The sequence below is a fragment of the Muscardinus avellanarius genome (genome assembly GCF_963383645.1).
Source record: "Muscardinus avellanarius genome assembly, chromosome: 3".
In the NCBI taxonomy this organism is placed as follows: domain Eukaryota; kingdom Metazoa; phylum Chordata; class Mammalia; order Rodentia; family Gliridae; genus Muscardinus; species Muscardinus avellanarius.
In genome coordinates this window covers 7,970,415-7,985,426 of record NC_137788.1, presented here as the reverse complement: position 1 = coordinate 7,985,426, position 15,012 = coordinate 7,970,415, and the positions used below count along the sequence as shown (strand labels likewise).

Sequence of the window (15,012 nt, the reverse complement as noted above, 5' to 3'; positions counted from 1 at the left end):
GCTGAGGGCATAGCTCGGAGGTAGAATGCCCTGGGTTTCATCTCCAGCACCACACACAAAGAGAAAATGCAAAAGGAAATGGTGTCCGATAAAATGGCGTATTAGTTCACTGGGGACGCAGCCAAACGCATATTGAAGCCATCAGGTCCTTGTACTTACACATCAGGTTACGGTGGGTTTGACAGAAGCAGACTGGCGGGCCCTGCTGACTGTCAACTCACACGCCACAGCAGCAGCTGATAAGGGGAGTTCCCCAACAGAAAGTTCTGAACAAAATAACACCTAGCCGGGCGTGGTGGCGCGCCCTTGTAATCCCTGTGCTTGGGATGCTGAGACAGGAGGAGCGCACAGGTTCGAAGCCAGCCGCAGCTACTTAGGCTCTCAGCAACTCAGTGAGACCCTGTTTCCAAATAAACTATAAGATAGATCTGGGAGTATAGCCCGGAGGTAGAAAAGTCCCTGAGTTCCACCTCCAGTACCACCAAAAAATAAATAAATAAAAAATAACACATCTATCCTCGAGTTACCAAAGAGCCACTGTATTCCTAGAAACCCCAAGGATGTTACAACCGCAAAACAACAACTAACCCATTTGTATTTATATATAACACGGAATTGGGAGCCAGGAGGACAGCCAGTGCTCCTCATCCCAGTCCTCGGGAGGCTGAGACAGGAGAATCACGGGTTCGCAGCCAGCCCCAGCTACTTAGGCCCTCTGCAGTTTAGATCCTGTTTCAATATACTAAAACAGAAGGCGGGGGTATCGCTTAAAGGTAGAACGCCCCTGGGTTCAATCCCCAGTATCACAAATAAAAAACAAAGCAGAATTAGGTTCCAGGCTCTTTTTTTTTTTTCTTTTTCTTTTTTTAGTACCGGGGAGGGAACCCAGGGGCATTCTACCTTTGAGATACATCCCTAGCCCTATTTTTTATTCTTTATTTTGAAACAGGGTTTAACTGAGTTGCAAAGGGCCTAAGTAGTAGCTGAGGCTGTCCGCGAACCGCCATCGTCCCATCTCAGCCTCCCGAATGCTGGGATTACAAGGATGCGCCACCACGCCTGGCTCCAGACTAATTTTGAACAGCTCATCCATACGATTGTCTAGTGTGATATTCAAAAGATCCACACGGTACTGGACAACTCTGTCCTGTGCATTGCAGAAAAACTAATACCACACAGTCACGTGCTCAATGCCAGAAGTAACCATCAGTCAGTGAGACAGGTCAGGGCATCCCCAACCTTCAGAATGCCCCTGGAGGGGCAGTGATGCCCATCGAGGATTTTCCTAGCAATTTATAGTCCGCTGTGTGCTAGCGTATTGCACACTGGGGCCTCGGTGAGTGGCTGTGACTTATGTCACGGGCTAATCAGAGGACTCAAAGGCAGGTCCTCTGGTTCTAATTCTAGCACTCTCCCCACGTCTGTGTTTTCTTTTGGGTCTGCACACACTTTACGTTTCTACGTCCAGGTCACTGGAGTGGTATACCAATATAGGAATCAGTATAGGTATATTAATATACCTGGAGTCAGCGCCAACTCAGAAAATCCAGTATGTCGACAACATAACTGCCGGGACATTTCTACCCACAGCCCTTAGGCTGGTGGTCCTGTTAAGAGTAGTCCATAACCCAGTGAGCACTCTATTTTGCACAGTTGTAAACTGGGTTCAGGAATGGTATCTCTATTCACCATTTTACAGAATGCTATCTCTCTTTACCAGTGAGATGCTTCCAGCTTTGCCCTACTATATGAAAAGTGTTTTTGTCTAATACACAGTAGAACCCAGGCATGGCGATGATTATCTGTAATCCCAGTACTTGGGAGGCTGAGATAGGAGAATTGTAGGTTTGGGCAAGACCAGCCTCAGCAACATAGGCTCTGTTTCAAAATCAATGATAATTTTTAAAAAGAGTGAGGGTACAATGGAGGTAAGAATACTCCTGGGTTCAATCCCCAGTACCATAAAATAATTAATAGTAATAATAATAATAATAAAGGTCTGTAGGTGTAGCTCAGTGATAGAATGTACGCCTGGGTTCAATCCCCAGTACCACAAACAAAAGCAAACAAAAATACATAGAGTTGGCCGTGCGTGGTGGCGCACGCTTGTAATCCCAGCATTTAGGAGGCTGAGACTGGAGGATCAAGGTTTGTGGACAGCCTCAGCTACTTAGGCCCTTTGCAAATCAGTGAGACCCGGTTTCAAAATAAAGAATAAAAACTAGGGCTGGGGGTATAGTTCAGAGGTAGAATGTCCCTGGGTTCCATCCTCAGTACTGCAAAAAAAAAAAATAAATAAATAAATAAATAAAAATAATAATAATAATAATAATAATAATAATACATAGAGCTTTAGCTGACTGGTCTGAGTTTTGGTATTGGTATTCTATACTTTATGGGGGAGAGTCTTTTTTTGTGAGTCTTTTTGGAACTAGAGATCAAACCCAGAGCAACACACCTGCAAAGCTGGTGCCTTACCAACGAGCTACATCCCAGCCCAGGTATTCTGTACTTTAAACAAGAGTACTAATTGGGCACGGTGGCGCGCACTTATAATCCCAGTACTTGGGAGGCTGAGATAAGAGGATCACGGGTTTGTGGCCAGCCTCAGCTACTTGGTGAGGTCCTCCGTAACTTAGTGAGACCTGGTTTCAAAATAAAGAATAAAATAAGAGGTGGGGGTGTAACTCAGAGGTAGAATGTTTCTAGGTTCCACCCCCAGTACCACAAAAATAAAATAAATAATAAACAAGAGCACCAAGCATCTCAACTGCATAGAATCTTGGCAAAAGCACTTTGGGGTTTGGAGTGAAACAAATCCATGTTGTTAAACCACGGGACACTAGGTTACCCCCAGCCCCAAGGATGAAAGTGTTACACGAGGGTCTCCTGGGGGGTGCACACGGCAGACCCAGGAGAGGATTCATTCCTCTCCCAGGGCAGAGAGAAGGGTGGGGAGGAGCCCCATCAATGGGGAGTCTGCAAACCAGCCCAGATGTGCAGCGAAAGCAGCTGCAAACAGACCAGATCAGCGGCACCATTCCCCTTCCCTGCGCACCGGGCCTCCAGGACTTCCAGGCCCAATGTAGCGACGCAGCACTACGTCTAAGAGGAGAGCGCAGTCAGGGCCTGCCTGATCTCCTGGTCGGAGAAGAGAAAGTCACAGAAAGCAGCCGGGACTAATGAACTCTCCATTAGCCAGCTCCTGTTCTTTAACTGGAGTCAAATGTCGGTCCCCATCAGGCAATTGGCTTTGACAGAAGCCAAGCTAATTACCACTTACCAGCCCTTAATTTCTGGGTAAAAGCAAGAGGGAAAAAAAAAAAAAACTAATGGATTTTTCATTTTCCAAAAAGAAAGAAATAATAGTAGTCTGTGTAAAGGAGAAAAAAAAAACCCAGTTAATTATAAGAATTATTAATATGCCTTTACTCACCAGATTGCCTAGCTATTTAATTTCCTAATTAGTCATTCAATTTTTTTCCCTGGAGTTTGTCTCCCCTTTTTTGTAGAGCTTTGCATTAGATTGTTTTAGTTGGGCCGGGCGTGGTGGCGCGCGCTCGTAATCTCAGCATTCAGGAGGCTGAGACAGGAGGATCACGGTTACTGGCAGCCTCAGCTACTTAGTGAGGCCCTCTGCAACTCAGTGAGACCGGTTTCAAAATAAAGAATAAAAAACAGGGCAGGGGGTGTATCTCAGAGGTGGAATTCCCCTGGGTTCTACCAGTTCCACTGGAATTCTCCACTACTGAAAAAAAAAGAAAGATGTTTTTAGTTGGGTTTGTGCTACTTGAGGTTTTGAGAACCTTGGGAATGATGTGTCTGAGCACCCATCCACTACCCAAGTTCTATGGGTATGGTGCGTTTTCAGGCTCAGAACTTCAAAGTTGTGTGTGTGTGTCTGTGTGTGTGTGTCTAGGGATTGAATTCAGGGGCATTCTACCTCTGAGCTACACCCCTAGCCCTATTTGTTTGAAACAGGGTCTCACCAAGTTGCAGAAGGCCTCACTAAGTAGCTGAGGCTGGCCTCAAACCTTCTATCCTCCTGTTACAGCCTCCCAAGTACTGGGATTACAAGGGTGCACCACCACACCCGGCTCAAACGAGGCTATTTACTAGAATGCAATCACACGGCACTTGTGCGGTTCCAGGGACGCGAACCAATAGGTTAATGCACATGCTGGAGTTTCTTCAATATTTTTCAATACCATGTTGCTTGAATGGCCACCAAAATAAGTCCCCCCAAATATATATATATTTGTGGGGCGGGTACTGGGGATTGAACTCACAGGAATGCTATCTCTCATTTATACCTCTAGCCCCCCATTTTTTTTCAGTACTGGGGATGGAACCCAGGGGCATTCTACCTCTGAGTGGGGCACCCTAGCTCTATTTTTTATCCTTTATTTTATTTTTTGGTCTGGGGATGGAACTCAGGGGTATTCTACCTCCGAGCTACACCCCCTACCCTATTTTATATTCTTTATTTTGAAACCGGGTCTCACTGAGTTGCAGAGGGCCTCACTAAGTAGCTGAGGCTGTCCGCGAACCACGGTCCTCCGGTCTCAGCCTCCTGAATGCTGGGATGACAAGCGTGCGCCACCACGCCCGGCTTTTTTTTTTATCCTTTATTTTCAAACAGTGTCTCACTAAGTTGAAGAGGGCCTCGCTAAATAACTGCGGCTGGCAGAGAACCCGGATCCTCCTGTCTCAGCCTCCAAAATGCTGGGATTACAAACCTGCACCACGCCCAGCTTCCTCCAGCCCTTTTTTTAAAAAAATTGAAAACTAGCCAAGCGTGGTGGCTCATGCTTGTAATACTAGCGCTTGGGAGGCTGAGACAGAAGGTTCACACAGGTTCAAAGCCAGCCTCAGCTACTTAGTGAGGCTCTCAGCAACTCAGTGGATCCTGTTTCCAAATAAAATATAAAATAGGTCTGGGAGTATGGGAGTATAGCCCGGAGGTGGAAAAGTCCTTGGGTTTCATCCCCAGTACCACAAAAACAAAAAACAAACAAACAAAAAACTGCATTAGAATTTTTTGAAAACTGTCTGGCTAAATTACTGAGGCTGACTTTGAACCTGCAATCCTCCTGTCTCAGTCTTCCAAGTATTGGAAATTACAGGCCGGGCGTGGTGGCGCACGCTTGTAATCCCCGCGCTTCGGAGTCAGAGACAGGAGGATCGTGCAGGTTCGAAGCCAGCCGTATTGGCTTAAGAGAACCTGTTTCCAAAAGGGAAAAAAAAAAAAAATATATATATATATATATATATATATATATATATATATATATATATACACACACACATACACACACACGCTTGGGAGGCGGAGACAGGAGGATTTCACAGGTTTGAAGCCACCTGCGCTGGCTTAGGAGACCCTGTTTCCAAATAAAAATATGAAAATAGGTCTGGGAGTGTAGCCCAGAGGTAGAAGGGCTTCCAGGAACCCCAGTTCCACCAAAAAAAAAAAAAAAAGAGCCAGGAATGGTGGCACACGCTTGTAATCCCAGTACTTGGGAGGCTGAGACTGGAGGATCGCACAGGTTCGAAGCCAGCCTCAGCTACTTAGTGAGGCTCTCAGCAACTTAGTGAGACCCTGTTTCCAAAAAAAAAAAAAATAGAAAATAGGAGCTGGGTGTGATGGTGCACGCTTGTAATCTCAGCATTCAGAAGGCTGAGACAAGAGGGTTCTCGAACAGCCACAGCTACTTAGTGAGGCCCTCTGCAACTCAGTGAGACCCAGTTTCAAAATAAAGAATAAAAAATAGATGCCAGGTATGGTGGCGCACGCTTGTGATCCCCGCGCTTGGGAGGTGGAGACAGGAGGATCGCGCAGGTTCGGAGCCAGCCTTGCTGGCTTAAGAGACCCTGTTTCCAAATTTAAAAATATAAAATAGGTCTAGGAGTGTAGCCCGGAGGTAGAAGGGCTTCCAGGAACCCCAGTACCACCAAAAATAAATAAATAAATAAATAGAATAAAAAATAGGGCAGGGGGTGTAGCTTGGAGGTCGAATGCCCCTGGGTTCCATCCCCAGACCCTCCAAAAAAGAAAAAAGAAAACGAAAATATGGCTGGGAGTATAGCCCGAAGGTAGAAAGCCTCTAGGTCCATCCCCAACACCACAGAAAAAAAAGAAGAAGAAAAAATAGGGGTAGTGGTATAGCTTGGAGGTAGAATGCCTCTGGGTTCCGTCCCCAGTACTAAAATAAGATAAATAAATAAATAAAAATAAAAACTAGGGCTGGGGATGTAGCTCCAAAGTAGAATGCCCGAGTTCAATTTCTACTACCAAAAAAAATTTTTTTAAATAAGTCTGGAGCTGGGCATGGTGGCACACACTTGTAATCCTCACATTTGGGAGGCTGAGACAGGAGGATCCCAGTTTGCGATAGCCTCAGCTACTTAGTGAGGCCTTGTGCAACTCAGTGAGACCCTGTTTCAAAATAAAGAATAAAAAAAATTGGGCTGGGGGTGGAGCTCAGAGGTCGAATGACCCTGAGTTCCATCCCCAGCACCACACACACACACACACACACACACACACACACACACACACACACGACAAAGTCCTAGAGGTCAGCCACGTTTCGGGCATCTCCCACCAGTGCACTGACCTACTTATCACTCTCCTGAAGCTGCTGTTTGAAAATGTGGATGCTATTAAGCCTCTGTCATCACATTAGACTTTGTTCGGCCAGTAATTATGAATATATGAGTTCAGCGCAGCGGAAAACAGAATGGTCAGCAGTCATTCTCGGAGACCCTGCTCCCTGGTGTCCAGAGTAGAGGGCACCACCCAGTGTCCTCCAGCAGCCTTGGCCGGTTTCCCCAGCATTAGCCTGAATCTCAGGCACTTCCCAAATGCTGGGGAGGGATCTCTACAGGCCGGGTGTGGTGGCGCACGCTTGTCATCCCAGCATTCGAGAGGCTGAGACAGGAGGATCTGGGTTCGTGGCCAGCCTCAGCTACTTAGTGAGGCCCTTTGCAACTCACAAGACCCTGTTTCAAAATAAAGAATAAAAAATAGGGCTGGGGATGTACCTTGGAGGTAGAATGCCCCTGAGTTCCATGCTCAGTACCACTATAAATAAATAAATAAATAAATAAATAAATAAATAAATACGTTTACTATCTATGGAGTTGAGTCTAATCTCTCCCTCACTGCAAGACCCCAATGCAGTGATCCCTGTACCTGTTGCCAGGGCCCCTCTCGAGTAATCTTCCCCCATAGGGAGATTTCTTTTTGCTTTCTCTTTCTTTTTGTGGCACTAGGGGTGGAACCCAGGGGCTTTTCTACCTCCAGGCTATGCTCCCAGACTTATTTTATACTTTATTTGGAAACAGGGTTTAAGTTGCTGAGATCCTCACTAAGTAGTTGAGGCTGGCCTCGAACCTGTGCGATCCTCCTGTCTCAGCCTCCCAAGCGCTGGGATTACAAGCGTGCGCCACCACGCCCGGCTCTTTTTATTTTTTTGTCAAAGGGATTGAACCCAGGGGCATTTGATCTCTGAGCTACACCCTAGAGCTATTATTTATTTGTTTGCTTATTTATTTATTTATTTATTTATTTATTTACTGAGGATGGAACCTAGAAGCATTCTACCTCCAAGCTACACCCCAAACCTATGTTAGTCTTTATTTTGAAACAGGGTCTCTGTTGCAAAGGGCCTCACTAAGTAGCTGTGGCTGGCTGAGAACCTGTGATCCTCCTGTCTCAGTCTCCAAGTACTGGGATTACAAGTGTGCACCACCATGTCAGGCTCGTATTTTATTTTAATTTTGAAACAGGGTCTCACCAGGTTGATGAGAGGTTTACTACTTGCTGAGGCTGTCCTCAAACTTGTGATCCTCCTGTCTCTGCCTCCCCAGTACTGGGATTACAAGCGTGCACCACCATGCCTGGATACTTTATAGACTTTGTTTTTCCTTGTTTGAGGTACTTGGGATGGAACCCAGGGGGTGAGCTACACCCCCTGCCCTATTTTTTATTCTTTATTTTGAAACAGGGTCTCACTGAGTTGCAGAGGGCCTCACTAAGTAGCTGAGGCTGTCTGCGAACCTCGATCCTCTGGTCTCAGCCTCCCGAATGCTGGGATTACAAGCATGCACTGCCGTCACACCAGGCTCCTAATAGACTTTTAAATAAAGTTTAGCATCTAAAACCCTCACACCTAGCGGGGCGTAGTAACCCCAGCACTTGGAAAGCTGAGACAGGAGGATCTCACAGGTTTGAAGCCAGCCTCAGCTACTTAGTGAGACCCTGTTTCCAAATAAAATATAAAATAGGTCTGGGAGTATAAAGTATAGCCCAAGCCGGGCGTGGTGGCGCACGCTTGTAATCCCCCACCACCACCCGCTTGGGAGGCTGAGACAGGAGGATAGCATAGGTTCGAAGCCAGCCTCAGCTACTCAGCGAGGCTTTCAGCAACTTAGTGAGATCCTGTTTCCAAATAAAATATAAAAAAGGTCTGGGAGTATAGCCCGGAGGTAGAAAGCCTCTAGGCTCCACCCCTAGTACCACCAAAAAAAATAAATAAATAAAAATAAAGTATAGCCCAGAGGTAGAAAGCCCCTGGGTTCCACCCCCAGTACCACACACTAAATAAATAAATAAATAAATAAAACCTTCACAGCAGATGTTTCTTTAGAATCTGACTCTAATCATAAACAATGTGTGTAATCAAGGTTTCTGCGCTATGGAGAATTTCCATGTGAAAAGGGCTTTGAGAGTAGCTTGCCTGGCTCTAACTTCAAGCATTCAACCCGAATCCCGCTCAATGCAGGCCTGACATCACAGAAAACAGAACGCTCCCGCATTTAAGCACTATTTGCTGGAAACTGCTGAGCAACAGAGAAGCCAGTGTGACAATCATCCACGATTGTATAATACAGATGCGTCTGTCACGAAAAAGCCCACATGTGAGGCTTTGTCTTGCGAGTTGAAGCCAGCAGGCTCCAGGCTAGCAGGCAGGGCTGCTCAGTGGATCTGCTTTGAAATAATAGCTTTATCAGTAGATATCTTTCCTCACAAAGCAAAACTGAAGCCATAATCCATTAAAAGAATTGTAACAGATTAATATTAAGTTACTAATTAAAGCTGGTACAGAAGAGCAAATTTGAATATAACTTTTATAGGTTTGTCAGCATATTTATTAACATAACATTAGTTTTAAAATTAATTTTAGCTAAAACATGAGGAACAATCATTTCGTTCACTGAGCACAACATTAAAATTTTGCTTGTAAAATTTGTGGTGCCGGGGATGAGACCCCGGGCATCGCGTATGCTAGGCAAGCGCTGTACTACTGAGCTACATCCCCAGTCTCAAAAACGGTATTATTATTATTATTACTATTATTATTATTATTATTATTATTATTATTATTTATTATTATTTTTTTTTTTGCGGTACTGGAGGTGAAACTCAGGGGCATTCTACCTCCAAGCTACATCTCCAGCCTCAAAAATATTATTTTTTTGCGGTACTGGAGATGAAACCCAGGGGCATTCTACCTCCGAGCTACATCCCCAGCCCTATATTTTATCCTTTATTTTGAAACACAGACTCACTGAGTTGGGAAGGGCCTCCCTAAGTAGCTGAGGCTGCCTGCAAACCATGATCCTCCGGTCTCGGCCTCCCAAATGCTGGGACTACAAGCGTGCGCCACCACGCCCAGCTTGTCAAAAATATTGTTTAAATTAGCCAATTTATATAAAAATGAGCTGAAATGGGATGCTATTCTTGAACTTTAAATATGCAGGCTTTAGTTACTTTATTCTTTTTTTTTTTCCCATACTGGAAATTGAATCCAGTAGCATTCTTCCTCTGGGCTACATCCCCGGCCCTTTTTATTGTTTTGTTTTGAAACAGGGTCTCACTAGGAGTCTGAAAGTCTATGTTGCTGAGGCTGTCCTTGAACCTGCAACCCTCCCATCTCAGCCTCCCAAGTACTTAATCTTGAAGTTGCTGAGACCAGCCTCAAACCTGCAGTCCTCCTGCCTCACCTTCCTAAGTACTGGAATTGCAGCGAGACACCACTAAGCACAAACTTTTTGTTCTTGAGACAGAATCTCACTAAGTTGCCCGCTGGCCTCCAACTGGTAATTCTCCTTGCTCGGCCTCCCACCTCGCTGGGACTGAGGCACGCACCGCTGTGCCTGGCAAGAGCCACCAGAATCTTTATAAAAAGTGTTCACTTGGGAACACTTTTCAGACGTGGTGGCACACCTCTGTAATCCCAGTATTTGGGGAGCTGAGACAGGAGGAGTGCAGGTTCCAGGACAGCCTCAGCAACATAGTGAGATTCTCAACAACCATCAAAACCCTGTTTCAGCAAAGTCAACCACTAAGCCAAGCATGGAAAGGAGGGTTGGGGAGGGAAGGGGGGACTGGGAAGGGATAACTGGGAGATGTGTGCATCGATGTCTACACTAGTTTTTTTTTTTTTAATCCCATTATGATGTATGAATACAACACACCAATAAAAAATAATTAAAAGAAAAACCCTGTTTCAAAACCAACAGAAAAAGGGCGGGGGTAAAGCTTGGAGGTAGAATGCCCCTGGTTTCAGTCCCTAGTACCATAAAAATAAATAAAAGTATTCACTTGGGATTCCTAATTACTCAGTTCCAAATATGCCAGTGTTGGGCACTGTTATTATTACTTACTATTATTTTGTTTACAGTCCTGAGGATTGAACCCAGGAGCATCTACCTCCGAGCTACACCTCCAGCCCTATCTTTTAAATTTTATTTATTTAATTTTTGCGGGTATGGGGATGGAACCCAGGGACATTCTACCTCCAAGCTATACCTCTTGCCCTATATTTTATTCTTTATTTTGAAACAGGGTCTCACTGAGTTGCAGAGGGCCTCACTAAGTAGCTGAGGCTGTCCTCGAACCATGATCCTCCAGTCTCACTCTCCCAAATGCTGGGATTACAAGCATGCGCCACCATGCCCGGCTTTATTTATTTATTTATTTATTTATTTATTTACTGTGGTACTGGGGGATGGAACCCAGGGGCTTTCTACCTTTGGCCTACACCCCCAGCCCTATTTTATAATTTATTTGAGAACAGGGTCTCACTAAGTTGCTGAGAGCCTCACTAAGTAGCTGAGGCTGGCTTTGAACCTGTGCGATCCTCCTGTCTCAGCCTCCCAAGCACTGGGATTACAAGTGTGCGCCACCACGCCTGGCTTTATCTATCTATCTATCTATCTATCTTTCTTCCTTCCTTCCTTCCTTTATTTATTTATTTTATTTTTTTGTGGTACTGGGGTTCCTGGAAACCCTTCTACCTCCGGGCTACACTCCCAGACCTATATTATAATTTGGAAATAGGGTCTCTTAAACCAGCGCGGCTGGCTTCGAACCAGCGTGATCCTCCTGTCTCCACCTCCCAAGCGCGGGGATTACAAGCGTGCGCCACCACGCCCGGCTTATTCTTTACTTTTAAACAGGGTCTAAGCTTAACTAAGTTGCAGAGGGCCTCACAAGTTGCTGAGGCTGGCCACGAACCTGTGATCCTCTTATCTCAGCCTTCCAAGTTTTGGGATTACAAGCGTGTACCACCACGCCTGACTTGTATTGGGCATTATTAAAATCTGAGTAAAAAATACTTTTCAGCTGGGCATGGTGGCATATACCTATAATTCCAGTACTTGGGAAGCTGAGACAGGAAGATTGCAGGTTCCAGACCAGCCTTGGCAACTTAGTAAGACCCTGTTTCTTTTTCTTTTCTTTTCTTTTTTTTTTTTTTTTGGTGGTACTATGGCTGGAACCCAGGGGCTTTTCTACCTCCGGGCTATACTCCCAGACCTATTTTATACTTTATTTGGAAAGAGGGTCTCACTACGTTGCCGAGAGCCTCACTAAGTAGCTGAGGCTGGCTTCGAACCTGTGTGATCCTCTTGTCTCAGCCTCCCAAGCACAGGGAATTACAAGTGTGTGCCACCACGCCCAGCACTCTGTTTCAATAAATAAAATAAATAATAAAATAAAATAGGGTTGGGGGTATAGCTCAGAGATAGAACGCCCGTGCGCTCCATATCCAGTAACACACACACACACACACACACACACACACACACACACACACACACACATTTTCAAATGAATGGGAAGGAGAAGAAATTGTTTCAAGATGCAGGAGCCCCGTTGCTCAACACACTTTATTTGGGCTCACGTTACCCTTCACATGAGTGGCCAGGTGGAGTTTATTTGCAGGAGGAGAAGGTCTTCCAGAAGAAATTCTTGCAGGGCGTCGTCTCTCGGCGCGGGGGCTGGGGAGGGCGTGGGTCTTCCTGCCGCTTGGACGCCTCGCTGACGTCCCCTCCGACGAGGGCCCCGGCGCCAGCCTGCGCGGCCCACTCATGCCACCAGGCCAGGAAGGTCAGGAGCTCATTTCTCTTCATCTTGGCCACTTCCTGCGTATGCTTTTAAAGTAAAGCAAATGACAAAGGAAAATCAACCCTCTGGCTCAGCGGCAATAAAGACATAAGACGATCCTGTCCTTACTCTAAAAAAAAGGAATAAGAGGCCCCGCCACGATAAATCACATTTCCACTTAAAGGATGAAAATGCCATTACCTGGCATGCAATTCCCAGCACCACTAAATAAATAAATAAAGGATGAGAAAGTGAAAACTTTAAAAAAAATTGCTCTCATCAGAGACAAGTCGACAGTTTTTAGACAAGGAAGAGGACCTGCTTGGTTCTGCCCTATATGCTTGGCTGAGGTCCTTAATTAGAAGAGATTAGGAAACCTGTCATTTCTCCCATCGCCCCGAGTGGCCCCAAAGTAGGAGGCCCAAGGCGGCCCGGGCTAAGTTGCTTTCTCCCACCTTTGGACATACTCCTGGATATCCACAAATTGCTCGCCAAGATAGATCGAACAGAGATACTAAATTCTGGGCTTTCAAATTCCTTAGGCAGCTTCTAGGAGTAATCTGGTGATGACTGACCAGTCAGAAACTCATCTGGTAATTTTGGAGAAAAATCCATTTTTAATGGCCAACTTTATGCACTCTTTCTTGGAACTTTTTTTTTTTTTTGCGGGTCTGGGAGTGGAACCAAGGGGCATTTGACCTCCGAGCTACTCCCCCTGCCCTATTTTTTATTCTTTATTTTGAAACCGGGTCTCACTGAGTTGCAGAGGGCCTCACTAAGTAGCTGAGGCTGTCCGCGAACCGCGATCCTCCAGGTCTCAGCCTCCCGAATGCTGGGATGACAAGCGTGCGCCACCACGCCTGGCTCTCTTGGAACTTTTTCAAAGTAGAAGGAAAAAAAGAGAAATCGCCCTCCGACGTTACAAATTCTCATCGTGGAAAACGCAATGGCAATTAACCCGAGCCAGCGAGAACGTGGCGATGTGTATAAATTAAGGCTCTGGAAGTGTGTGGGACTAATGACGGAAGCCACTCCACCAGCAAACCCTGAGGTCACTCAGCGTCCTGCAGATGCAGAGGGCAGAGAGGCGCGCCCTCCACTGCAGAGGTCTCTGGCAGCCAACATGGGTTGGGACCAGCGACATCACAGTGTCACGGGGCAGCTGAGGACACTCGAGTTCAGGACGGTGTGATGTCCTGTTTGCGAACTGCAGCTCTTATACACACACGGAAGTGCGTGTGCACCCCCCCCACACACACACACGTGCGTGGCCATGCAGATGCGAGGGGATCCGCGGCTAAGGAAAGGGCTGAGCCGAGCCGAGCGCGGGGCGCCGTGTGCCTGAGCGGGGCAGTACTCACCGTGCTGTCCTGGCCGGCAGGGCTGCCCTCCAGGGGAAGGGCCGTGGTCACGGCGCCCCACAGCAGCAGCAGTAGCAGCAGCAGCCCGCAGGCCGACGGGCACGTCCCTCCAGCCCCGCTGCCGCCCATTGCTCCTGGCAGCCCTGAAGTCACTGTTCCATGCACGCGGGCCTCTTCTTTGGAGCCCGAGGTATCTGGAGCTCCAGCACCAGCTGTTTATGTGTCTATACGTGTCGACCCAACACCTGTACCCCTCTTCCCTCACGCTCCCGCAGTGACGTAGAAGCCCCGGCAATCAGTCTCCACAGAAGCCTTCTGGAGTTGAATTTAGCCCCTTAATTAAAGCCTTAGGTCCTTTCCTGTGTTTAGAGTGAATCTGCTCTTATTTTGGAACGAACGTGCGCTCGCTTCTGAGGAAGTTCTACTTCCTCCTAATTATGCCTCCGGCAAGCAGGAAGCGTGAGAACAACACCAAGTGATTTAACATAATGTAAAATTAGCCCTCAGTAAGAAACTCGAAAGGTGAAATTTCGCCTATACAAAAGCAGCACCAAGGGGCCGGGGGTTTAGCTCAATAGCAGAGCACGTGCTTAGCAATGCATGAGGGCCTGAGTCCCACTGCCAGCATCCAAAAGATAAAGTCTGACTGCACCTGCTACGAGCCAAAGAAACGAGGAGCAGTGAGAACTCAGCGGGAACTGACGGCATCGCCGGCTTCACCACCGGCGGACAAGGACGGCCTGGGCGGTCGTGCCCAGTGCCGCCCTCTGCCCAGCAAGCCAGACCCGTGGTTACAAGCATGGGCCACCAGGCCCGGCAAAGTCAGTCACCTTTGAGAAACCGTGCCAGTCTTCACGTGGCAAGGATGGTACCACTGCTGGGAACTTCTCTGGCACCTCCTGGTTTCTCCACACCAGTAGGAGTTTTAGAATCACACAAATGCCTGGACCCCTTCACCCAACAAAGATAGATGGCTGGTGAGATGTGAAATGCCATTTCAGACCTACTAGAGATGGCCGGTAGCACCGCAGGCTCTCACCTAAGAGCCGGCAGCTCTTTCCTGGAGTGAGCCTGGACACTGGTTTTCTGGTTCACACCCTTCAGAAGGGCTTCTGCAGTGCCGGGGACTGAACCCAGGGCCTCACACAGGCCGTGCATGCGTACTACTGAGCCGCGCCTCCCGCCGACTATCTGAAGACTCCGGGTAAAACTCGTACGACCTGCGGCTCTTCCACTGTGTACTGTTAGGTCCCT

At 46.9% G+C, this 15,012-nt stretch overlaps 1 protein-coding gene across 1 annotated transcript; it reads right to left on the bottom strand.

The window, feature by feature from the left end:
* Nucleotides 1–12,225: 12,225 nt before the first annotated feature.
* On the bottom strand, nucleotides 12,226–13,887 carry LOC308259939 (cortistatin-like; the record flags this gene model as incomplete). Its single annotated transcript, XM_080691279.1, has 2 exons — nucleotides 12,226–12,444; nucleotides 13,759–13,887. 2 exons carry the CDS (start codon nucleotides 13,885–13,887, stop codon nucleotides 12,226–12,228), a joined length of 348 nt encoding a protein of 115 aa, XP_080547405.1.
* Nucleotides 13,888–15,012: the final 1,125 nt, after the last annotated feature.